Genomic DNA, 27,919 nt, shown 5'->3' with positions numbered 1-27,919 from the left:
TCAGAGATGGGATTCTATCCAAAGTCTGTGTGACTTAATAGCTTATGCTTCTAAGCACTTTGCAATACTGCTTCTTGGTTATGAGACTGCTGTAACATTTCATATATTTAAGGCAATGCAAATTTGGACTAAAGCACTGGCTATAAAAATGAAGAGTAAATGATGAGGTAGAAAAAAGGATTTTAGAGAAAGAAAAGGATTTAGTAAAACACTGGCTAAGGAAAAGGCTATGTCAAAGTGGGGCCCCATTTTAGCTTTCGTATGTAATAAAGTGGCGGTGGAAATCACATATGGATATTTGGGGAAAGAGGATGCTATTAAGAAGTACCATTCATGAGCATGCTGAGTGTGAAGAGGGAGTGACATATGTAAGAAGAGAAATCAGCAGGTGAAAGACTGGCTCGGCTTTCTTCCAATTCACAAATTATCTCCCTCTGTTTACTTCAAATCAGGGTGTTTTATTTTGTTTTGTTTTAAGAATGACTTGTTTCTAATCACAACCTTCCTTTTCTCATCCTTATCTTCATCCAAAATTTCTAGAAGTCTAGAATTCAACTTCCCCTTCATTATCTTAACGTATTCTTTCATTCTTTTTTTTTTAAATCAAAGACTTCATTTTTAATAAAAGGTTTTATGTATGTATGTATGTATGTATTTGAGAGAGAAAGAGAGATCACAAAAGCAGGGCTAGAAACAAGTAGACTTTGTGCAGAGTATGGAGCCTGACAGGTGGCTCCATCTCACCTCCATGAGATCATAACCTAAGCAGTAATCAAGAGTCAGACACCTAACGGAGAACTACCAGGTGCCCCTCAAAGACTTAATTTTTAATTTAGCCCAATAAACTCTTTATTCTCTTTACTTCTGCAAAATATTTGACTATGATAACCTTTTCCTTTTTTGTTGAGGAATATGCTCCTCTTTTTTCCCATTCTTTTGACCCTCTATTTTCACCAAATCTATACCTTTTGTGAGGGATGGAGAGGAGATGCAGCATAGGATAATTATTAAAAACATGAACTCTGAAGCTAAGAGTGCCTTGGATATTTAAACTCCTAGCTTCAAAATACCTAGCGACCCTGTATCTCAGTTTCCTTACCTATGAAATAGAGATGATAAGAAGAATACTGTTATCATAGGGCTGTTAGGAACACTAAATGGGACAGCATTTAGAAATGATTACAAAAATACGTGGCACATTATAAGCACTATAAAAATGTGTTTTTTTAATAACCGCTTCTTTGCATCTTACTTTTGTTCTCTTCTTCAGACCCACTTGATTTTACTATTTTTTCTTAACCTTCCCTAATCTTGCCCACTTCACAAATCACAAAGTGATAATGAATATCAACATTTAAGTATATACTTAAGCAAATAAATTCACAAACATGTAATACTAAACATGGCCTTTTATTCTAACCTCTTCTGTACTGACTCAGTCATATGAATGAGTCACTTGGACAAGCTACCACTACTTCAAATCCAACATAAACCAAATCAAGCTCATGATATTGTCTCCAGAACTAGAATTCTGAACTTCCTCCTTAGTGTTGGGCTACCCTATTTTTTACACATCTCAGGTTTATAATATCAGAATAATCTTCCATGTGTTCCTTCTTCAAACCCTATGCAAAATCTGCTATTATTCCTTTCATTTCAATTTTGATACAGCTCTGAGTTCCCTGTCTTTTCATAAGTGCATACTGACACGGCTTCACACCACACTGGTATTAGCTCACACCTGGGTCAAGCTGAGATGAGCTTCATTCCCCCTAGCAATCTTTAATTCACTCCAGTAAATCCTGCAGATTGGCACTAGATTAATTTCTGAACAGAGCTGCTGATTTTCACCAAATGCTTCTACATTAAAAAATTAGCATAAAATTTAGTTAAACTCTTGGCCATTTTTATGGTGAAACCACATGGAGAGCATTGCCCCTCTCTTATTACCAGTAGAAACCTATCAAGGCTGCTTGCTACATGCATAGGCAAATGTACAATAACAAGCAACTAGTTTCTGCTTTTTGATCAATATTGTGAGTCTAAGTCACTCTTTGGATGGTTCACTATGTACTACTACAATACACAAAGACCTCAGTTTCCCTGTAGAAAATCTGCTTTTGAGGCTCGGTTCCTCCTATTATCGATGTTGTATTTGTCTTCTTGAGCTGCTACAACAAAACGGTGGTTTAAATTTATTTTCTCATAGTCTGGATGCCAGAAGTCCAACATTAAATTGTCAAGAAGTTGAGTTTTTACTGAGACCTTTGTCTTTCACTTTCAAATGACCACTTTCCCTATGTATTTTCACATGAATTTCTCTGTGTCCTGGTCTATGCCCCAATTTCCTCCATGTGGATCATCTCTTAGTATAAGGAACTGATCTTATTGGATTAAGGCCTTATCCTTATGACCTCATTCAACCTTAATAACTCCTTTAAGGTCTTATCTCCAAATATAGTTACATTGGAGGTTAGGACTTCACAGACCCATTTGGGGAGATCTATCTCTTGTACCATGCCTCACACAAATAAAAACTTCAGGCTTTAAATTTGACTTTATTTTCTGAATATAAGAACTCTGTATTTCTCTTTCTTGAAAGCAAACACTGTCTTCCCTCCTTCCTTTCATCTTTCCTTCCTTCTTTCATTTTTTTCATTTTGTGGCCTCAGAGACTGTTATTCAATGAATAATTGTGGAAAAACTGAACAACAGACTGTGACTGTATAAACTGAATCATATATGTTATAGTAAAGAATTTATAAAATAAAATACCATATAATAATTTAATATTTAACCCAAAAATAAATCACAAAGCTCAGTCAATAAAAAAAAAGAAATCATCTCAAGAAATGTAGGCAAAATTAAAATACATATCATACATATCTATATATATATATACATACATACATATATATATATATATAGTGCTGTATTGTGTCTAACTCTGCATTTAGATTTGAACACTGGCATGACGAAGTCATTTATATCAAAATAACACTATCAAAAGCCAAATAACGATGGTTATTACTTATTGATTGATAAGGATATTTTAAAATCTGGGTTTATTACCTTCAACTTCTATACTCCACTACCGAAATTCTTATGACAAATGACTTCAGTATTTTTGAACTTGTCCTAACCAAGTATAAACTAAACTATATCTGGATCTTCCTTTATATCTTCCTACACTGCATACAATCAATGTTACTTTTAAAGAAATGTTTTGCATATATATTAGGGACCTGTCAATATTATTTTTAAATTATTAAAGACAGATCTCATTTTTCACAATGATTTATCATTACTGAATATTCACTACATTTCATTCTTATAACTTACCATTACATACCATATTTTCTGAGAAAAAAGCTATGAGAATTTGTGTTTCAACATTTTTAAATTTTTAGGGCAGAGTATAAAGAGTATTTCTATGAAATAATAACACTTGCTAAATTTATCAATATAGCTCTTTGATGTCTATAATATCCTGCTAAATATGATCAACCTGGGAGTACCTGGCTGGTTAACAGTAGAGCATGAAACTCTTGATCTCAGAGTTGTGAGCTTGAGCCCTGTGTTGGGTGTAAAAATTACTTAAAAATATAATCTTTAAGGGGATCCCTGGGTGGCTCAGCGGTTTAGCGCCTGCCTTTGGCCCAGGGCGCGATCCTGGAGTCCCGGGATCGAGTCCCACATCAGGCTCCCGGCATGGAGTCTGCTTCTCCCTCCTCCTGTCTCTCTGCCCCTCTCTCTCTCTCTGTCTCCCTCTGTCTATCATAAATAAATAAATAAATGATAAATTTTAAAAAATAAAATAAATAAATAAATAAATAAATAAATCTTAAAAAAAAAGTGGGGTTGCTGGGTGGTTCAGTTGGTTGAACATCTGACTCTTGATTTCGGTTCAGGCTATGATCTCACGGTCATGAGATCAAGCCCTGCACTGGGTTCCATGCTCACTGGGGAGTCTGCCTGAGACTCTTTCCTTCTGCCCTTCCCCTTGCTCTCTCCTTCTCTCTCTTTCTTTCTACCCCCACCTCTCTCTTCCTCTCTCTCTCTCTCTAAAATAGATAAATAGAGGTCCCCTGGGGGGCTCAGGCAGTTAAGCATCTCCTTTGGCTTGGTCATGGTCCCAGGGTTCCAGGATAGAGCTCCACATCGGGCTCCCTGCTCAGCGGGGGTCTGCTTCTCTCTCTCCATCTGCCTCTCCCCACAACTGATGTTCTCTCTCTCTCTCTTTCTCAAATAAATAAGTAAAATATTTTTTTAAATAATAAAGTTTTTTTAGATGATCAACTTGGTCATGAATATTTACCTGAGGGGGTTTTAAATAAAGTGCAGATAATAGAACAATACTCTTTTTTTTAAAAAAAGATTTCATTTATTTATTCATGAGAGACACACAGAGAGAGGCAGAGACACAGGCAGAGGGAGAAGCAGGCTCCATGCAGGGAACCCGATGTGGGACTCGATCCCGAGACTTCAGGATCATGCGCTGGGCCAAAGGCAGACGCTCAACTGCTGAACCACCCAGGCATCCCAGAATAATACTCTTTAAACACAAACAGGAATAGAGTCAGTATTCGTGTCCATGCTTCACTCTCAGTAACTATACAGAAAAGTCCCATGGTACTTGTGGAAGGTAGTCAACTTGTCTCACACTGTACATAGTAAAGGCCTCACAGAATTTTATAATCAGGAAAAGAGCTAACTACAATAAACAGCTACAGAAATGGTGTTTTTTAAGAAAAATAATTATCATAATAATAAAAGACGGTAAGTTCTTTTAATTAAAGCTAATGAGTTTATTATCCCATGACTAGGAATTCATTTTGAGGGGGAAGCATGATGAGCTAAGATACCATGGATATGAGAAACACCAATGGAAAAATGCCATGGAAAGATATTGTTTCTCTTGGGCTATAATTAAAAGTGAAAAGGATGTTTGTGGTGGGGTGAGGGAGGAGGTGGAGAGTACAAAATTATCAATCTTCTGTGAAATTATTTTATGAGATTTAAAGTGGAGCCCAGATTACTTCTGCTTTGTGTGGCTATACAAATCAAAAATTCCCTTAAAATAGTAAAGAAAAAAAAAATGTCCTAGTGATAACGCAAAACACAGAGAGAAGTGTGTAATCTACTCCAGGTTTCCCTACCAAAGGTGGAAAGATCAGTGCACAGGAAACAAAAATGAAAGTCGGAGCCAAAACCAGGTAGGAATAGGATATTAACAGAATCTAGTCAAGAAAAGCAGGTAAGAATGACAATAGGATACCAAGAGAGGACTCAGAAGTAAAGACTGTGAATGTAGGGGCACCTGGGTGACTCAATGGTTGAGCATCTGCCTTTGGTGCAGGTTGTAATCCTGGGGTCCTGGGATCAAGTCCCTCATCAGGCTCCTCGCAGGGAGCCTGCTTCTCCCTCTGCCTATGTCTCTGCTTCTCTCTGTGTCTCTCATGAATAAATAAATAATTAAAAAAAAAAAAAAAGAACGTGAATGTAGACATGTGCCCTGATGTGACTTTTCAGTGCATTCCCTTATTTTTTGCAAAGTTGGAGGACTAATAGAGTCAAATCTAATATGACAAGAAGAAAGTAAATAGACGATGACTATATATTTAGAATATTTGCTTTTTGGACCTATTTTTAGGAGCCTTTCCACCCTGCCTCTCAGCCCCAACACATTCAAATACATTCACTCAACAACTCCCAACAGAGAGATACTATGCACATGCACACAAATGTGATTACCCACATATCCCCCCCTCCCCCACACACATCCCTGGCATCCTGGTATCTGTTCCATTCCCCAATATTGCCAATTTTCTCAAATCCACACTTGAATTGTGGGCTATCTTTCAGCAATAAATTCTTACATTTGCTGTATGCACAAAGATGTAGGTGTTATCTATAGGATTTGTGCTCCCAAAATCAATGCCAGCAGTTTCTTGGCCTGTGGTCTCCACAGTTACATGTATCTTCAGCAATATTAAGTGGTTTTTTGACCACTATTAATTATCAAACAAACAGTTTCCTTTTCTGGAGGTTTCTTGAAGGAAAAAAATATGTGTAGGGCTTTGGTAGGTACTAAGCTATTTGCCAGTAAGATGAATAGTCTTGGATGTCAACTTAGTACAGAGGAATGTCCAGAAGAAATAATTCAAGAATACTTACAGGTTGCAATTTTTTCTCCAGTGGCAGTTAAATTTGACTAATCCCTGGCCAAGGAAATCTATAAAGTTCTTAATGTTTTCCAAGAACAGGTAGTAAATGAAGAAGCTTCATAATATTAGAAAATTAACCTTATGTTTCAAAACAGACTTAGGGTTGAAAAACAACAAACATATGTTGGGATGCAGAATTTTCAGCAGATACAGAATTAGCCCATACCTTATCTATAACCAAGAGTCCAAGTCATGCTACATATCCAAAGAGTTAAATGAAACAAAACAACATGCTGACTGTAAACTTTCTGCAAAGCCGTAAGTAATAAATAAATATTATAATTCAGGTAACAGTGGATTAGAATTAAATTTCATCCTACATTACATTATTAAATGGTTTAAATCATATGCAGTAAATCTAGACACAATGCCACCTTGAGGGAAAGCTAAATTGTTTGGGGAAGATGAAGATGGAATTGTGTGTTCGTTGAAACAGAAGCTAAGAAAATCATTTATGTAACAGAATCTCTTGCAAGAAAATCATTTAAAAACAGACTTATATTTCAGCAAACATTTATAAATATTTTTAAAAGCAAATTTTTTTAAAAAACTCAGAATTTGGGGATCCCTGGGTTGCTCAGCAGTTTAGCGCCTGCCTTCGGCCCAGGGCATGATCCTGGAGATGCGGGATCGAATCCCACATCAGGCTCCCTGAATGGAGCCTGCTTCTCCCTCTGCCTGTGTCTCTGCCTCTCTCTCTCTCCCTGTCTCTCATGAATAAATAAATAAAATCTTAAAAAAAAAAAAAAACTCAGAATTTTTGAAAGATTTTTAAATTGAAAACTTGGTACTGTATTTGGATGTATTATTTATTCATTGATATCTGTTCAAAATTTACTATAAAATTGTGCAATTTGATCAGAGATTTAGAAAGGTGAACAAGCAGTATTTAAGAAATCTGTGAGCCACCAAAGTATGTCTGCCACAAATCTGGGGCTTAAGGATTATCCTTCAGCTCTGAAGGATTCAAGAAACAGAAATACCAAAATCAAGGGCCAGTTCTAGAAGAAATAAGAATCATAAATGTGCTATCAAAATGGGAATCCAATTTCAATCTGTTTTGAATTTAGTGCTAGAGTTTAGAATTAGTGCTAGAATAAGTTATTTTAAGATGTTTTAATTAATTAATTAATTAATTAATGAGAGACAGAGAGAGAGGCACAGACATGCGCAGAGGGAGAAGCAAGATCCCTGAGGGAACCTGATGTGGGTCTTGGCCCAGGACCCTGGGATCATGCCCTGGTGGAAGGCAGATGCTCAACCACTAAGCCACCCAGGCATCCCTGTTTGTTTTTTAAAGGAGGGAAGGAGAGGGGAGAGAAGGGAACTAACATTTATTTAGACCTCTCCATTGCCAGACACAATTTAAATCTAATTTTCATAATAAAATTTATAATAATTTTTATCCCCTCATTATATATGAGGAAACCAAATGCTCATAAAAACAGCTGAATAAAATGGAATAAAATAATATTGTTAAATTTCTATAAATCTAAGACTTGAATGCAAGGTTTGCTCAATGACAAATCCATGATATTTATTTCACTGGTGGGCCTCAAACTTTGTAATGATAGTAAAATGATAACTAAGACATATTGAGAATTTCCTATGGGTCCTATACTGTTCAATGCATTTTAAGCAAATTAATACACATAATATTCTCAACAAATCTAAGTGATATGTTAATATTATTATCTCCAGAGTTTAACTGGCCTGGAAACATTCAGCTAATAGGTGAAGCAATGGAATTTAGACTATATATTCTGGTTCCTCAAACCAATGCTCTTAACTACACAATACCTCTTCATGATAATTTAATCATGTCTCTCTGAAGTAGTATGGAATGACAGGCTCAGGACAAAATCCAAATCTGGCCTTCTGCCTATTTTTTGTAAATAAGGTTTTATAGGACTCTAGCTGTGCACATTTGTTTTTATTATATGGCTTCTTTCTTACTACTTATCACTAGGTTGGATTGCAATGCAGACTTTATGGCCAGGAGTATAAATAGAAAAAAGTTAGCTGAACCCTAATTAAGACCATGGATAACAAAACATTTATATGTTTTTGAGGAAAGTGAATCAAATCTTTATTAATAATTAATTATTCATTTTAAATTCCTCATCTTCTTTAATTTACAGAGCTGTCTAATCAAAGAGAACATGACAATGTATTTGTTTTCATACCTAGTTGTCATAAAGATAATTTGAATCATTTTGTTTTTAATAGCTACTCCTCTAAAACATAACAAAAAATAACCTATTTAAAACTATAATATTTGAAGTAGCAAACATCTATATTTCTATTAGCAATTTTTTTCTATTAGTAAATTTACACTAAAATAAAGGCAATAGTTTTCTCAGGTTTTTATTTTCATTAAAGTTAAAATGAAATAATTAAGGGAATGACTGCCCTCCATCTAAATAAGTCACTAGATGCTAAAATACTTAGCTCATTTGTAAAACTTTAAGATTTATATTTTTCCAAGCAATTGTATTATGTTATCTAAATGTGTAACACCATATTTTATATACTCATTGATTAAAAATAGGCATTTTCACTGTAATTAAATAGCCTTTGTTTCTGATTTTCAAACAAAAGCAAAACACAATTTCAGTAAAAATGTGTCTCAGAGGAATACAATTGCAGGCTTTCCACAGCATCATTTGCTTAAGTGGCTCTCTGCTCTCCTCTCTCCCTTCCCCACCAGAAGTGCTGAACACTCAAGAGTATCCCCTGGAGATTCTGCAGGGTGCCATCTGCTGTGTATCTTCTATGTTGCAGCCTGAAATTCTTGATGCCAGATTTAGTCCATCAAATTACAATAGTATGTGAGTTGTATTACAACTGAGACATTAATGCTGGATTCATGAAGAAAAGAGAAAGTTAGACATGCATAGCAAAACCATATTAGTGGATATTTAATTAATTACTGAATACGATTATACACAACCACAGTGTTCAGGTATAATGAGGGTGGCATTTGTTTTTAAACTCTGGGTTGTAGTCTTTTAGGTTTTGTTTGTTTGTTTTTAATAAGAAATAAAAGAGTACTCATGACTAGCAGATAATATAAGTACAAATACCAGGAAAGAATCCATTGCCTGATAAGTGTAACTTTTCTCACCTTGATCTCACTGCCTTTTTATTTTGACATCAAATAAGTATTACAAGATACACTGATCACAAAGCAGTAGCCAACATATTTCTGCAATTTTAACAAGCAGAGAAATACACAGCTAAGTAATGTAGGGGATGGGATTGGTGGACAGGATGTCATTTAGGGTATGAATAATTTGGAAAAACTGTTTCTTTTGGAAAAATTGAGTTTCTTTTTATTCAACATTAAACACATGCAAGAAAATATTATGTGTTTGTAATGATTTTGAAAGAAACACACAAGGAAAGGTACTGCTTGTATAATGATTGATACCTACAAGTCCTCCTTCATCTTCTCCTTAATTCTACACTTTTACCTCTCTCCCACTCACTAACTCTACATAGGTATGTAATCTTACCTTGAATATCATGTTTAACATCTCCATACTTCTTTTTGTGACTTTATTATATATTAGTACTATTAGCATATTAGTGTATGTTATATATATATATATATGAATATACACACAAATATAGTATATATATTCTTTATTAGTATTTGACTTTGCATATTTAATTTAAACTCCATATACTGTATGAATTTATCTGTGATTTGGTTTTTGTGCTCAAAATGCTCTTTGTGTGACAATACTAATACATGAACATTAAACATTCTATTACATGAACATATTATAATCAGGGAGATTAATGCAGTACAAGTACTTTGGAAAAAATATTATTGAGTGATTTTGAACGTTCAGTTAGTTACTCCATTTCTGGAAGAGACCATATTTTCATGGAGAGACTAGCAGCTTGCCCAATGTTAAATGAGAGAACTGATACTAAAATTTGAGAAGTCTGTTCCAATACAGACCAGTATATGTGATAACTATGCTATGTTTTCTGTGCAGTATAATAACCTTAAGTAATATAAGTAACAGTTTTTAAAAGAGAAATAATACTCCAATATGATGGGTACTCATGTAAAATGGACTTTTTTGATCATTCTTAATTAGCCTAATAAAATTTATAATATTTTCCAAAACTAAACATGTCATACTTTAAAATATATATAATTTAATATTATTATATATATAATTATATATCTATATATATATCTGTATATACCTCTTTTACTAGGGGAGAGGGAGAGAGAAAGAGAGAAAATCTTAAGCAGGCTCCATGCCCAGCATGGAGCCAACATGGGGCTCCACTATGAGATCATAATCTAAGTTGAAATCAAGAGTTCGACATTCAACTGACTGAGCCACCCAGGTGCTCCATCTTAAAATACATTTTAAAATTATTTCAGGACATGCATTATTCATTTTCATATCCTTCAAATTCAAATACCAATGCTTCGTAAATAAATGAACCAATAATTTAACAACTGAGAACCAGGTGGAAATGGTTACTATTTCTATTCTAGGCTGTTGTTTTATAAATGAACACTTTGAATAGGCCATTTTATTCACTGAAATTCCTAATGCTTAGGTAATATACTTTTGGAATTAATGGGTTTCCAGGATCCATTACTTATCTTTTCTTGTCATACTTACTTCTCAGCACTATCCCTCAGGTTGGCATTCTTGAAGCCATATTTTCTCTTGGCTTCTTGACAGTATGCTTTTTGTATTCTTCCATCTTATTGGACACTCTTTTTCTTTATTTTCTTATCATCAAATATTGGAGCTTCCTGCTCTGGTTTTAGGTACAAGTTCTCTCTTCCATAGCTTAAACAGAATCTATATAATCTTGAATATTCTATCTATATATGTCTAGCCCTAATCTTTCTGGGTTTGTAGACACAGTAATTTGAATTTCTACTTGACATATGTCCTTACATGTCTAAATAAACACCTCAACCTTAATCTGGCCAAAACAGAGCTCTTCTTTCCTTTCTGTCTCATGCAGGTTACTCCTCTCCTGGTCTTCCTAGTCTCAGGAAGTGGCAAGAACAGGCTGGTTACTCAAATTACAACTGTCAGTTACCCTTGCTTTTCTCTTTCCATTATCACCCAATTCCAAATCACAACAATTATTGTTGGCATTGCTCTCAAATGAAATCACACATGTTTTCCCTTCTCACTGCCTCAACTGCTACCACCAGGGTCTATTACCATTATTTCTTACCTGTAAAATCCTTTCTAAAAATTGACAGAAAATAGAAATTCAATTGACATGTCATAGCTCTTTAGCCAAAGAATATCAATTCAAAGATACTACACCACAACTGAAAGCCCAGAAAACCATAAATGACTATAATACTTCTACCTTTAGTTTCAAATAGTATAACCTTTATTAACAATGATTAATATTCAATTATTATTCAAGAATACAAATTTTGTCCTACTAAAAAGCATTTACTAGTATAGTTCCAAGTGTTTACGAATTTTCTTATATATGTCACCTGGCTTGACATAGTCATTAATAATCACATAAACAAGATAATTACAGTAGCTCATGTTCATGGATACTTTCTCCATACTCTCACTGTAACGACCTGCTATAAACATTTTGTTTATTGTCCAAATAATCCTATGGGATAATTAGTAAAGTTGCATATGATGAAACAGAGACTCAAAAACCTTAATCAATTTATAGCAGCTATTAAATGGCAGAAGTGAGAACCACCCCAGATCTTGATGATTTCAAACACCAGTGATTTTTACCAATCTAATATACTTCCTCCAGTGGGACTTTGTTAGTGAAATGGGGCTGGAAATAAGGAAATAAGTTTTCTCTGCCTTTTCTAATCTGTCATAGACGGCTGTTAAAAGTTAAGTTACTTAAATAACATAAGAGCCATGGAATTATACTTTCTATCCCTTCTTATGTATTTTCCAGGATCAATTTTATAGCCTCATAGAGCCAGGCCTCATATAAGCAAAACATTCTTATTCAGAAACCTATACATTCTCAGTGAATCAAAGATATGTCATTATCTAAGCCAGAGATTTCACATACTGTATAGAAATAGATACATTGCTTTGTATGAATACTGTGTTATACTGTCTTTTTTAAACTTACATTACTTTAAAATGAGAAGAAAATTAAGTTCTCATAACAATTTGTAAGAATTGAAAATAATGCCCTAAATCCATCTGCATGATAAATGGTCAAACTTTATTTACAGGTCTCACAAAAGGAGGACAGAAACTCCACAAAATGGAAGCATTGACAATGGAGCTATCAGTTATGTGATGATATTCCATGTGTTGTCACATTTAGTTTAATTTGATGAACTTTGATAAAAACATAAGCCTATGTAACAACTATGCCAATCCAGATTGTAACCATTTTTTATACCATAGAAGTTTATTTATTAGATGTAGAGTTATCCCTTTTTTTTAATTTTTAGTTTTTAAGTTTTACTTTTTTTTTTTTTGATGTAGAGTTATTCTGAAATATAGAAAGGTTATGCTGCAGAATACCTAGTTCAGCCAAACAAAAGGTGTCCTGTTGAAGGTTTTAGGGTATGTCTCACAGACCCACTCAACCAAACAATTAAAATCTTAAAGGGGTTGTTTGTCAGCTACTTCAAGTTAAAGGACTTATTTTGAAGACATGTGGCTTTTGTCTAATGGAATGTCTACTGGAATGGATTCCAGGACTTATTTTGGAGACATGTGGCTTTTGTCTAATGAATGTCTACTGGAATGGATTCTTATTTCTAATAAGAATCACAAGAAATCTAAAAATAATTGAATAAAATTTTATTCATAGAAACATTCTGCAATTTGGATTTAAAGGGACAGAAACAGTGCAAAATGAAAATTGATCTCTGGAAATCAACATCAAGAGCACACATAAGAATGGGATAACTATTCAGAAGCAAACATTTGCTAATTTTATATATATATATTAAGGAGAAGAAAAGAAAAGAAAAGAAAAGAAAAGAAAAGAAAAGAAAGAAAAGAATGAAAGAAAGAAAGAAAGAAAGAAACAGACAGACTTGGAGGACAAACCAAGAATACAGAGGGCAGAACTAAAAACCATGAAGAATCATTCCCAGGCTGTAAGTCTGAAACAAGAAACTGCTAACCTATGCATTAGTTCCTAAGTCTTGAAGTGGAGAACTGAATTGTGTTGCTATACTTAAGCCTTATCTACAACTCCCATGTTTTACATCATGAGATTCTGATGCTGTAATAAAATGATACTTTGGGTGGCCTTGGGAGGGGTAAGTGTACTTTGCACTGTGAGGGAAGCATCACTGGGGGCCAAAAGGTATAGCAGCTTGGACAGCAGAGACCACAAAGTTTTTCATCTCCTGGTACCCACACCTTTGTATAGTGCCCTCACACAATAATAACAAGGCTGGCTTTTATTTCCAATAAATTTCACAAAAGTGATGACATGTTACTTCCGAGACTAAATTATAAAATGACTGCTAATTTTGTATCACTCTCTTTTTCTTGGATTGTACACTCTTGGGAATCCACTTGCTATATTGCCTACACGGTGAGAAACTGAAGCTCTGGCTATCAGTAGTGTAGAACTGAGTTCTCCGAAAAACAGCATATGAATGAGGTAGGAAGTGAATCTTCAAAAACAGTCAAACTTCCATATGACTGCAGCCATGTCTGACATTTTGAGTGCAACCTCATGAGAAGCCTTCAGACAGAATGGGTAGATAAGCTGCTCTCAAAATCCTGACCACAGAAACCATAACGAACATTTGTTGTTTTCAGGCACTACATAATTTTCTGGGGAGCAATACATACTTTTATTGCACTTTTAATTTTGTATCCTTGAACCAGGCTAAAATCATGTTTTATTATTCCTACTAGGTTCATTATTAACTTTTTCATAGATTTCCTAGAAATGTAAATATAAACAACTATATAATCTACTGATAGAAGTAGTTTTATATTTTCTCTCTAATATTAAAGTTTTTAATGCTTTTTCTTGCTTTATATCTAGCTAGGGCTTTAAAACAAAGTTCATTAAAAGTGTTGAGAGTGGACACCCTTACCTTGCTAATAATATTAAGGAGAAGCTTAGTTTCATATCATTAAATATGAATACTAACTGTAGGAATAGAAGTTCCTTTCTACTAGTAGTGTGTTGAGAGGTTTTATTTTTTATCCATAAACTGATGTTCAATTTTTTCAAATGTGCTTTCTTCATGTATTTAAATAATCACATGCTTTTTCTTTCTTTTAGCTCATTAATGTGGTGAATCACATTGATTAGTTTTAGAATGTTAAACAAAACTTGTACTCTTGTAATAAAACCAACTAAGTCATTGTATATTTGTATGTTGCTCAATTTTATTTAAAAATTTTTAAAAGACCTTCACATCTAAATTTATAAAGGGAATTTTTCTGTTATTTCCTTTTACTTGTAAAGATTTTCCCAGATTTTTATAATAGGTTTATACGGCCATATCTAACAGGCTAAGATATGTATTCCTGTATTTCCTGATTTTTTTTTCTATAATGTTAGTCTTAAGTTTTCTTAAATACTTGATAAAATTCAGCATTGAAGCTCCTGGGCTTAGATTTTTCTTTCTTAATAATAGTATCTATTTCTTTAATATAAATTGGAATATGCAGACTTTTATTTTCTTACTGTGTCACTTTGAGAAGTTAGATTTTTTCAAGAGATTTGTGCTTTTCATCTATATTGTTACATTTATTGTCATACTGTTGTTAAGAGTATTCCCTCGTTTTCCTTCCAGTGTCTTTAGGATTTGTACTGATTATTCCTGCCTTTACTCATTGATGAGATTGGTGTTACTTGTTTTTTCTTTGTTGTTCTTCTTTTATTCTTCTACAGTCTATTTCTTTTAACCTCTCAAAAAAATTTGGGTTTCATAAATTTTCTATTCCTATTATCTCTTTTCAATGTTATTAATTTTGTTCTTCATGTTTCTGTTACTTCATGTTCAATTTGTCTTTTTTTCTGGGTTCTTAAAGAAGAAACTTAGATCATCAATTATCACACTTTTTTCCTTTAAGTATAGACTTTTAAAACTATAAATTTTCTTCTAAACATGATTTCAATTATATACCACAAGTTTTGGATTATCATATTATGTTATCATCATCATTATCATCTCACTTGAAACACTAAAATTCCCCTCAAGGTTTTTACATTGATCCATTAGATATATAGATATTTGTTGTTCAATTTCCAATATTTAATGTTTCTCTAGCTATATTATCATTCCTGACTCCTAATTTAATTCCATTGTTCTCAATATATAGATATATGTACAATGTCTAAACTTGAAATTTATTGAGATTTTTTTTATGACCCAGCATATACTCTGTCTTGGTGATGTTCCATATGGACTGTATAATTCTATTATTAATTGCAATAGTCCATGAATGTCAATGAGATTAAAGAAATTGGTAATTTTCAAATCTCCTGAAACTTTTCCGATTTTATCAATTCTTAACAGAGTTAAAATCAACTATGATGTGAATTTGTCTATTTCTTCATTTAGTCCTGCCAGATTTTGCACCATATATTTACAAGCTACATAAACAGGCCATCCACATGTATAATTATGGTTTCCTGATGAACTGACTCTTTTATCAGTTTGAAATATAGGACTTTGATTGGGGTAATACGTCTTATATTTGTATCTATCTGACAGTACAACCATTCATTTTCTGGTGTTTGCAGTTATAATGGCACATCTTTTCCCAAGTTTTACTTTATTTTTTTTTCTTTTTTTTTTTTTTCCAAGTTTTACTTTAAACACATTTTTTAAGCAAGCACAAACAAACAAACATAAAGCAGAGAAAAGAAACTTGTGATTTTAGTATTTTTAAAAGAGAAATACAAAAAGAAGTTTAATTATTTGACTGCTATCGACATTTACATGGGTAATTACTTGCTTTGGGTAAAATTCCTTACTTTAAGATTGTCCACTATTGCTTTTCCTGTCTATAATTATCTATTACTGGAGTTAGTATTCTATAGGCTTTTCATTTGCTCTTGAAATGTGTTGATAGCAAATATGTCAGTGATAAATTCGTTGGAATCATTTTATTGAAATGTGCTTAACCCTCCCCCCAAAAACAAAAAAAGCCCAAAACTCTTAAATGCCCATTGAATAATGAATGGTGAAGTTAAAAGCACTCCAAATCACCATATACTTGTTAAGCATATTTAAAATTTAAAAATAAGAAAAATACCTTTGAAATGTTCCATTATTATTTTTGGAGATAATAAAATTAAATAGTTTGAGCTATTAGGTTGTTGAGAAAAGAAAAATGAAAATAGGTAAGAACACTTTAGTTAATTACAAACTTAAATATTTATGGCTTTGTAAATTATATTGATTCTCAAATAAATTCTTCTCTGATTTTCACTAATCTAGCTTTATTATGAGAACAGACTCCTCTCAGGACATTAACTTCTTGTTTTATATGTTTAACATTTATCTAACTTTTCCCCCTTTCTTTTTTTCCTTTTTTTTTTCCCTTTGATGTCTCATGATTCAGGAAATTTGCTAGGTAGATTCTCAGATCTTATTTGTTAAATATAAACTAAAAAAGGCATAGGTAATAGTAGGAGATTATAAGCAATCTTAGATAAATATTTTTATTAGCTGTTATCTTTCTAGAAATTATACTACTCATCTCACCTGAAATCTCTTCCCAGTAGACTTCTTGATTAGTTACTACAGGATGAACAAATTTCATAAGAGAGTGACAAAAAGAGAACAGAGCAAACTAAAAGGGAAGAGAACAGAAACTTTCTCTGTAAATATTAAACATTTTCTTCTTATACACTTGATAGAATTATGTGGAATAAATTAACAAAAGAGAAAGTAAAAAATGACATAGTTTTCCCCCTTGCTACATTTTTTTATCACTAGGCTGAAGAATAAAATAACAATAAAATTTCTAAGGGTTCAAGTCAGTCTTTTTTTTTTAATAAAGGAGTTAATGTTTGGATTTGTTTGGAACATGCATGTGCATTTTAATAATAGAAACTAATCTTCAAAAGGGGGACAAAATTAAAAGTGTGAGATTCCATTCAAATTATCCACATTTAACCCGCCTCAAAATTAAAATTTAAGGCATCAACAGAGCACCACTGGGAAAAATCTCAAATAGGAGCATTTTTTACTGGGATATATTCAATTCAATTCATCAACTCCTTTTTAATTTAAAACTCAAATAATTGAAATCTTCTTCAGTTAAAAACTAATCTGTATATAAAAGTAGGACTACTATGCATCATAAAAAATAATTAAAATAGGAATAATTGTTCTGTATTAAAACAGGTATTATTAAAGACAAGTAATTAGTATTAAGCTCTAATTAAGTAATGAAATATATATTGCCTTTTGAAAGTTCCTGGCTTAGAGAACATTTTTTATAAATTTATTTATTTAAGTAATCTCTACATTTAACTCAAATTCACAACACTGAGATCAAGGGATCCCTGGGTGGCTCAACAGTTTAGTGCCTGCCTTTGGCCTAGGGTGTGATCCTGGAGTCCTGGGATCGAGTCCCATGTCAGGCTCCCTGCATGGAACCTGCTTCTCCCTCTGCCTGTGTCTCTGCCTCTCTCTCTCTCTCTCTCTGTGTCTCTCATAAATAAATAAATAAAATCTTTAAAACAAAACAAAAAAAAACCAACACAGATCAAGAGTGCATGTACTACCGACTGAGCCAGGGGCCTAGAGAATATTTAAATAAACAATTTTCTTTAAAGGCATCTATTAAAAAGACAACTATAACAGTTGTCTATGCTAATCATATCATAATATTGCTTTTCTTGTTGACAATAAAGAATAACACCCCCGCTCTCTGAATGGGCTTAACGAACATGTAAACATTGCTCATTATTCAACAGCTTTAAAAACCAATTCTCTTCAGTTTCTTCAAATATTCTTTAATGAATATAAACAAATGGAAGTATAAAAACAAGCTCAATATATTCAGAACACTGACTCTATAGTGAATATCACTGAATGTTTTTAAATTATAAAATTAAATACCCTTTGACATTCTCTGCCAGTTTTTCCTACTTTCCTTTTACTTGTTGATTTTTTAATTAAAACTCAGACCAAGGGAGAGTTAGAAAGTTCTAGCTGAGTAGTTGGACATTATAGACTTTGAGATTAATATCTTTTAAAACAACAAATGTTATTAAGCTTGCTTTGTTCAAAGAGATTCAGGCTGCATGGTAAGTCAGAGGTCAGGGAGCTTTGACAAGTGCAGCAAAACACTTATGTTGTCAGTATGGAAACCACACAGTCATACATACAGTGTGCTCTTAAATATTTAACAGGCTTACCAAAAATTAAAAGCTCTAATTTAAAGTGTTTGTCAATTTCTGTGGCATAGTATTCCCACGTGGCTGATTTCAAGCTACCAAAATGACATAAATGAACCTAATATTGGAAAATATGCACAAGAGCTCTTACAGAGTATTTCCACATATAGATCCAATAGATATAAATAATTAATAGAATATAGTAAAATAAATAGAAAATAATGGGTTTTGACTATTGGTTACCCTACTAAAATATAATGTGCTCCATTATAAATGCATATAATTTAATTTTTATGCCTGTCCTTAACTGGCCCCTTATAAAATTCCTGAAATTCTAACAGTGATCAAATATAAAAGCACTACTCCTGCACACGTCTCTGTACAGATTCTAGACACAAAACCACTCAACAATATAAAGTGGTATGGAATGCAGATATCTTATCCAGTTTTACTTTAACAGCTGAGAAGAACACTAGACCAAAGGCCCCCAAAAGTCTCTGGTATCATTTCTCTTAAATTCCCTTCTCTCTTCTTAATTCCATTTCTGGCCTCTAGTGGTAGCTGCTAGCAGTATTATTACCTAAGTGTTTGAAAAGCTAATTATTAGTGATCATCTTTGTAAAGGAGCCATACTACTACTCATTCTAAATAGTTATATTTTTCTCTTCTCACATTATTTATTATTGACTCCTATCAATTAATACAAATCAATTGAACAATAATGGGATATAGTAAAAACTCACTAACTTTGGAGTCAGAAATCTCAGGCTGTTGTCTTGAATTCACACCTAGTAGAGGAAAGTCATTTAAAATTTCTGACCTCTCACTTTACATGTTTGAAACAATATTAATATGTATATAGTTTATAGAAATCCCCCAAAAAACAGTATTGGCATTATAAAAATAAATCCATAACATACTTAAAATCCTAAAAAAATAGCTGATTACTGGGCATAAAGAGGAAATAATCCATTACGCATTTTCCTAACTAATTCATCATCTGAGCACAGACTATAGGAGGGCAACTGTATTCAGTGAGCAAAAATCAGTCAGACATTCAGATTAGATTTTTCTAGACTGATTATTACTGGGACAAACGACTACATTACTTTTATGGTATATAAAATAAGCCTCAGTATTATTAAAATGAAATCTATTTAAGGCACCTGGGTGACTTACTCCATTGGATATCAGACTCTTAATTTTGGCTCAGGTCATGATCTCAGGGTAAGTGGGAATAACTCCAGAGCCTGGCATGTAGCCTGTTTAGGATTCTCTTTCCTGCACTTGCTGCCCCTCCCCCACCTCTCTTAAAAAAAATGAAGTCATTTAATAGGTCTCTCAGTAGCTTTATAACAACAAATTAACAGCTGATGCCCATTTCTCTTTAACCAACTTTGCCCAGGTTTGGTGTCAATTTATTCTTTCTCAATTCCTTCACAACATCTTAGAATTTCAGAGCTGAAGCGTACCTTATAAAGCAGAGCTCCACATCCTTCATTTGACATATAAGAAAAGCTAAGCTGCAAGAGGATACATGACCCCCTGCCCAAGTATCATGCAGTTAATTACCAACAGAGCAGGACTAACCAGTCAATAGACTCCCTTGTCTACCAGCCCTGAAAGACATTAATCTTACGTAAACCATTACCTCTTGAAGAACTCTCTTCATCTTTAATAATAACGTCTTGACGGCTGTGCAGTCCTGTAACATCAGTCTGAAGGGCAGAGAATCAAGGCCTCCATTTTCTTCCACACCTTGCAGGGGCCAGTCTGCAGATGGACTGCTGGGCATTCGGCTGATATGGGAACACCTGACTTCCTGATCAATGTCTTTTGTTAATTTCAGGGACAGATTCCTAACAAGAAAAAAAAATTACAATATAGCATATTCACAGCAGTATTTTCCAAGCTGTTGATCAATGTCAGGAGTGAGCTAGAAAAAATTCCTTGTGACTGGCATCATTTCCTTTTATTAATCTGAAAATTCTGAGACCCTTCTGTCAAAATTATGAAATTGGTCAATTGTATTTTTAGTATTCAATGATAATCACTATTTTAGAATGTGACTTTTCCCCTTTCTAGAATTTCACTTTTACATGATATCAATGTGCTTATACTTTCTTAAATTAACTCTTAAAATGTTGAAAATCAACAAAAATCACCAAAAAGGAAATTTCATAATTTTTTTCTGAAAATATGTTTAAAAATTCATTTTAAAAAAAGATTAAGAAAGCAAAAATTAAGAAAAAAAATTTAATTATTATTTTAAAGTACTAAAGCAATCAATGGCCATTTTAGGAGTTAAGAAAGACTTGTATACATAAGATTTTATATGAAAATAGTAAAATAAATGGAAGATACATAACTTCATATGTAATTAGTACATTTATCAAATGATCATTAAATTTTTAACATAGTAATGTGAGGAAAAACACACAACACACATATTTATCTTGTTCTACTTGATAATCAACAATTACTTGAAAATATTGCACTTTCAAAATCCTCCAACATGACTCATATTGACAGTATATGTAAAAGAAAAGATACTAATGTTGACAATTTTCAAAATGTGCAGATCAGCAATCTTTTAAAAATCATACCAAAGAGGTGCTTATGAAAATAGTCCCTTTGATTGAGTTTTTCTGAATTTGTTTCCATTTCTCAAAACCAAGGGGCCTATACAATAATGACAACATGATAGCATAGCTCAGGGTATTTATAAAAAATATTTTAGGACTTGTGCTCACTTTTACTGGCTTTTATGTATATTATTTCCTGAATTATATGACAAGGTCACTTAGCAACCTAAATGGAAAAAACATAAAACAGAGTAGACTTGTAACTTGCCATCAAGATTAGGAAAAGATGCCAATAAGAAATATATCCTCAGTTAATCTTACTCAATTCTGATTATTCATAATAGTATAATTAATTTTTTAAACATTATATTTAGTTATTTGAGAGAAGGAGTGAGTGAGAGACAGAGAGAGAGAATGCGTGAACAGGGGAGAAGCAGAGAATCCCAAGCAGACTCTAGACAGAGCTTTAGTCTGGACTCGATCTCCAGACCCATGAAATCATGACCTGAGACAAAATCACAAGTCTGACACTTAACCAACTGATTCACTGACTTACCCCCACAATAGTATAATTAATTTTTAAAGTATTGAATAATTAATAAATAAAAAACACTTTTGGATTACACTAAATTGTTCGCTTATCTTCACAGATACATTCATTGACCATAATTGTCCTTTGAAGTAATAAAATAGTAATTACCGTCTTCATTTTGTATCTATAATAAAATAATAAATAAATGGTAATAGGAGTGCTTGGGTGGCTCAGCCTGCTAAACCACCAGCTCTTGGTTTTGGCTCAGGTCATGAGATTGAGCCCTCAGGCTCTGCACTCAGAGGGGAGTCTGCTTCCTCTCTCCCTCTTCCTCTCCCCCACCCCACTCATGTACTCTCTCCCCCTAAAGTGAATAAATAATCTTAAGAAAAAATAGTAATGGCTAAAAATTTTTGAGAGTTCATTTATAGGCCAAATACTATGCTAACCATTTCATGTGTGTCATTCATTCAAACCTTGAACAAATCCAAGAGGTAAATGTAATAAGCATCTTAATCTTACATGAGGAAATAGGCCCAGATAAATAACTTACCTCAGAGTTAAAAAAGCTAGTAAGAAGTAAACTTGAGATGAACAAACTAGGCACTTTTGTAAGATAGGACTTTATTTTTTTCCCTCATATAATGTAATTATATATAACAATGTTTAGTGCATCCCAGGTAATCTTATAAGGGCTTTTACATGTTAAACCCCTTAATAAAACTCTTTTAGATAGTACTATTATCATCCCCATTACACAGTTAAGGGAGTTTAATATCAGAGAGGTTAAGTCACATGCTTATGGTCACAAAGCAAAGAAGGGACAGAGCTGAGATTCGATGCAGACGGGGGGGGATCCCTGGGTGGCTCAGCGGTTTAGCGCCTGCCTTTGGTCCAGGGCGTGATCCTGGAGCCCAGGGATCGAGTCCCACGTCGGGGTCCCAGCATGGAGCCTGCTTCTCCCTCTGCCTGTGTCTCTGTGCCTCTCTCTCTCTCTCTCTCTCTATCATGAATAAATAAAAAAAAATCTTTAAAAAAATGTGAATGCAGACAGGGCACTCAGCTCTAAACCACTACATGAATGGATCTCATGTGAAAAACAAGCAAATAAGCCAAAAACTAAAACTAATAAACCAAAAAGATACAAATGAAAAACCCTACAATTATACAATAAATCATTTTTATCACTTTTAAAATATACTTTATCTAATATGACATTTATCTTAAATATGCACAACTTGTGAACTATACAATAATTCTTAAAGGTTTCCATTTCATCTTAATGTTTTCTATCCTATTTTCTCGAAGACTGATAATAAAATGGAATATAAAAATTAGATTTCACAGTATGTGTAATACTTTACTTATGATAGAATTTCAAAGATTTAACAGGTTTTAGTTGTGAACTACCTTATGTGAACTACTCTGGCACATAGTAGGCCAATTTGGTAAATAATTGTACAACTGAAGTCGAAAAAATGAATACAATAATAAGTGAATGAATAAAACATATTTTTGTGAAAACCTATGCAATATGTCTCTTGTGTATACATACATTTTTATGCAAGGAGAATTGTTATGCATTGCAGGGCTGCCATCCACAGTTCAAAATTTCCCAGCACTCTTACAATAAAGTAATTAAGCTAATATTTTTATAATTCCTTTTAGTTAGAGTTCTATTTCTTTGAACCTATTTGTCCAATCACAGATCTAAACATCAGTGAAGACTGACAAAACCTTTCAGAAACCACACAGGTGTTAGATCTGTGACTAATTTCAGGAGTTTACTGAGGTTCTGTGGAGTACAGTTTGACATTTACAAATATAAGCATCTCAGTAATTTTCAGATAAGAATGGACTATATACACAAAAATGCATTCAGAAGATAAACTAGCCATTTGTTTTATGCTTCAAAAAACTGAATGTATTTCTAATTCCAATAAGGGAAAATAATGACATATTTTCAACATTACAGAAAACATACATATTGTGTCCAGCAGAGCAACTGTGGCTTAAGTTGCAGAGCTTAAAAGGATACAGTCACTGACCTCAAGAGGCTCACCACAGTTATTAACTTTTTAGTAGGTGATACCAAAAAAATATCAGTTACAGTTGACCCTTGAACAACATGGATTTGAACTGTGTGGATCCACTTATATGTGGACTGTTTTCGATAATTATAGTACAATTTATGTTTTTTCTCTTCTTTGTGACTTTCTTCATAACATTTTATTTTCTCTAGCTTACTTTATTATAAGAATACAGTACGTAATATACATAACATACAAAGTATGTGTCAGTTGACTGTTACTAGTAATGCTTCCATTCAATCCTAGGCCACTAGTTAATTTTGGGGGCAGTAGATAGGTATCCCTGAGTGGCTCAGTGGTTTAGTGCCTGCCTTCGGCCCAGGGTGTGATCCTGGAATCCCGGGATCGAATCTCACATCAGGCTCCTTTCATGGAGCCTGCTTCTCTCTCTGCTTCTCTCTCTCCCTGTCTCTCATGAATAAATAAATAAAATCTTTAAAAAAAAAATTTGAGGGGGGAATAAAGTTACACACAGATTTTTGACTGTTCAGGGTGTCAGTGCCTGTAACCCCTAGGTTGTTCAAGGGTGAACTGTAATTTTCTTTTGTCCATGAAAAATGAATATTTTTACCTCAAAACATTTTACTTCTATGGGAAAAATAGTTGGCTACAAGACCACCATAATTAAAATCATTCTTAATTAGGTTGAGGTAGTTGGTGAAACGGGCCATTAACAGGGTGACTACACAGTAGCACAGGATAGCACAGCCATCCTACTGTATGTTTATGACTATTATATTTCTGATCACTAGGTCCGTAAGGCTTACTACTGTTATATATTTTAAATCTCAATCTTTTTAACAATAGACTTTTACTGGACCAAAGATACCCAAGTGTCTCTGGGCAAATTCACCTAATAAAAAAACAATCTCTGTAGTTGATTAGAAAAAGAGAAAAATCTCTACTATAAAGTCAAAGTTGCCTTTCACACAGACCACCTATAAGGCCAGGAGGATAAAGCTAGGTTCAGGTACTCTCCTGTCCCTGCATTAGCAGGGATCACTGGATAATACAATCTGTGCATTTTGGAACACATAGCCCCCTGCCTGTCAACTCTCTGAATTATTATAGTTTCAGAAAAGTGAACAAATATGCATTCTATCAAAGATGTTACACAGTCCCTTAACTTGGCCAAAAATGCAGGGGTTGTGGGGGATATTGAGACTGATACAGTGGTTCATTAATCAGCATAACCAGTATAAACAAACAATGACACTGTAACTCCACCGAACACATTTATATATAGTCCCCCCCTCTGTGTCAACTCCATGGATCTTCAGTAGAATTTTTCAGTAATTTTTACACTTGTCTGTTGCTCATGAATGCTGTCCAAGTCTTTATAATTTAAAATTTAACAATTAGCTTTTCTACAACAAAGGAAGCCATCAGCAAAATGAAAGGGCAGCCTGGTGGATAGGAAATATATTGCAAATGATATAGCTAATAAGGAATTAAAATCAAAATATGTAAAGAACTTATACAACTGAACACCAAAAAAACAAATAATCCAATTAAAAAATGGGCAGAGGACCTTAATAGACTTTTTTTTTTCAAAAAGACATATAGATGACAGACACATGAAAAGATACTTGATATCACTCATCATCAGGGAAATGCAAATCAAACCTCAAGGAGATGTCACCTTACACCTATCAGAATGGCTAAAATCAAAAGGACAAGAAATAATAAATGTTGGCGAGATGTAGAGATAAAGGAATGCTAGTATACTGTCATCAAGGATGTAAATTAGTGCTGCCCCTATAGGTAATAGTATGGTGGTTCCTCATAATATTGAGAAATAGAAATGCCATAGATCCAATATTTCCACTACTGGGTATTTACCTAAATAAAACAAAAACATTAACTTAAAAATATATATGCACTTTGATGTTTATTACAGCATTATTTATAATATCCAAGATATGGAAGCAACCTAAGTGTCCATCAATAGATGAATGGATAAAGTATGTGGTATATGTATATAATGGAATATTATTCAGTAATTAAAAATAATAAGATCTTGCCATTTGTGACAACATGGATATATCTAGGAGGCATTAAGCTAATTGAAAGAAGTCAGATGGAGAAAGATAAATATCATATGATTTTGCTTACATGTGGAATCTTAAAAAATACCAAACAGAAAACTAAAAAAAAAAAAAAAAAAAAAAACCGTAAAAATAGACACTTTAAATATAGAGAACCAGTGGTTGCCTGAGTGGGGGGAAGATCACAGAATGGGTTAAATGGATGAATGGGAGTGGAAGGTAAAGGCTTACAGTTATGAAATGAATAGTAAGTCATGAGGATAAATGGTATAGCATAGGGAATACTGTCAATAGTATTATAATAGCGTTGTATGGTGACAGACAGCAGCCACACCTGTGGTGAGCTTAGCATAATGGATAGAGTTGTCAAATCACTGCTGATATAGTATTGATATACTGATATTAACTAATATAGTATTGTGTGCCAACTATGCTTCAATAATTGATCAGGTAAATAATTTTTTAAAAAAGAAAATTTCACCTCAATAAGAAAGTACTGGACCCTGTGCTCCAGACAAAAAGAGAGAGAAATAAAATTATTTTGATAAGCACAGGAATGAAAATTAAGCTATTCAGATAAAGAGTATATGGAATCATTCTGTTATTATTTCTTACAACTGCACTGAATCTATGATTATCTCAGAATAAAAAAGGTTAATTTAAAAATTACCAACATTTAGATAAAGTTGAATTGAAACTTATGGTCCTTTCTCAGTCTGTAAGAACTACAAAAATAAAGGTTTCGAGTAAGATTAACAGTGCAGCTCATAAACGTTACATTAAATGTATTCTTGAAAGTTTCAATTTAAAAAACTTGAGTTTCAACTGCCACTTTAAACATTTAACTAAAACTACTATAGTGAATTCACTTTGTACTTTTATCAGTAGAATTCTTTGTGTGAATGAATTTTCTACCAGTCTAGTTCAAAAGTTCTGCTGCAATTCTATTTTCAATATGACAAACAACTTTAATAAGAAAATAGATATCTTGACATAAACTTTAGAGTGATTAAAGGATTTTTCCTTACAAGGGAGAAAAAATAAAACATTATTTTCATGATTTTTTTTCTCATTTAGTTATAAGAAGCACTATCATTTTGATAGTGAAAAATTTTCTTTCCATCACATCATTTGAAAACTTCCCAATATAATTGTCCAAATGGCTAAAAAAAATACAAGATCATGTCAGTTGCAAAGGACTGATGCTCTTAGCTCTCTTAGAAGCCATTCCTTATTTAGTGCACTGACACCTTTCATTACGGAGAATGTCTATGGCCATAAGCTATCTCAATGATTTACAATTTATAATGTGGCTATGATTTCTGAAGCAGATTTCCAAGGAACGGAAAGAAAAAGTAATCTCTATTTGCCCACCACAATAAATAAACATGTGCATACAACTGCCTTCCAAAGCTTCATTAAGTAGATCTGCAGAAAATAATAGTTTCTAAAAACTTTACGTTTGGAAGAAAGTGATTTTATTTTATCTGCATTTCAAAAAGCACTGGGTTATTTATGGTAAATTAAATTTTAACTTGAATAATTCTGAGAGAGACACAAAGATACAAATTTATATTAACAGATTGGCATTCCAGAACTAAAAACTGTCTGCTTAAGAAACTAACTACAACAAGGCTATTGTTGATAAATAAGCTATTCTTCTCACATTTCCTTTCAAAATATATTGTTTATTTGAAAGTGTCATTTTGTGTGTGTGTGGGGGGGACCTTATATGTCAAATTGTTTTATGGTTGGATATTTAACTGTATTCCTGGAAGGTATGGAACCATCATTCATCCCTCTGCAGTAGTACAAGTGTAGTGGTTATAAAAACTTTGTAGCACTTTATATTTAAATATAAATTTACATTTGAGAAAGACTTCACTACTACCTGAAGTAATGGGTAGAAAAAAAGCAAGATATGGAGAAACACAAGCTAAAATACAAATATCTTAACATTACCAACAAAGTCCTCCATAATGTAGCAACTGTCTGCCTCAAAATACCTTATTTTATAACAACTGTCTCCTTGTTTTTTAAGCCCCAATTACAGTAGCTTTCATTCAGCTGCTTACCCTTTCACTTTCAG

The 27,919-nt window shown here is 33.2% G+C and overlaps 1 protein-coding gene across 5 annotated transcripts in view; it reads right to left on the bottom strand.

The window, feature by feature from the left end:
• Window positions 1-27,919, bottom strand: part of CCSER1 (coiled-coil serine rich protein 1) — an 880,050-nt gene that overhangs the window by 363,902 nt on the left and 488,229 nt on the right. For all 5 annotated transcript variants that reach the window (XM_041759585.1, XM_041759583.1, XM_041759581.1 and 2 more), the window contains one exon: window positions 20,227-20,434. In XM_041759585.1, the coding sequence (XP_041615519.1) occupies window positions 20,227-20,434 (208 nt within the window). The remainder of the gene's footprint in view (window positions 1-20,226; window positions 20,435-27,919) is intronic.

The sequence above is a fragment of the Vulpes lagopus genome, chromosome 6 (genome assembly GCF_018345385.1).
Source record: "Vulpes lagopus strain Blue_001 chromosome 6, ASM1834538v1, whole genome shotgun sequence".
In the NCBI taxonomy this organism is placed as follows: Eukaryota; Metazoa; Chordata; class Mammalia; order Carnivora; family Canidae; genus Vulpes; species Vulpes lagopus.
The sequence above is the reverse complement of the archived record's forward strand: the minus strand, read 5'-3'. Positions and strand labels throughout refer to the sequence as shown.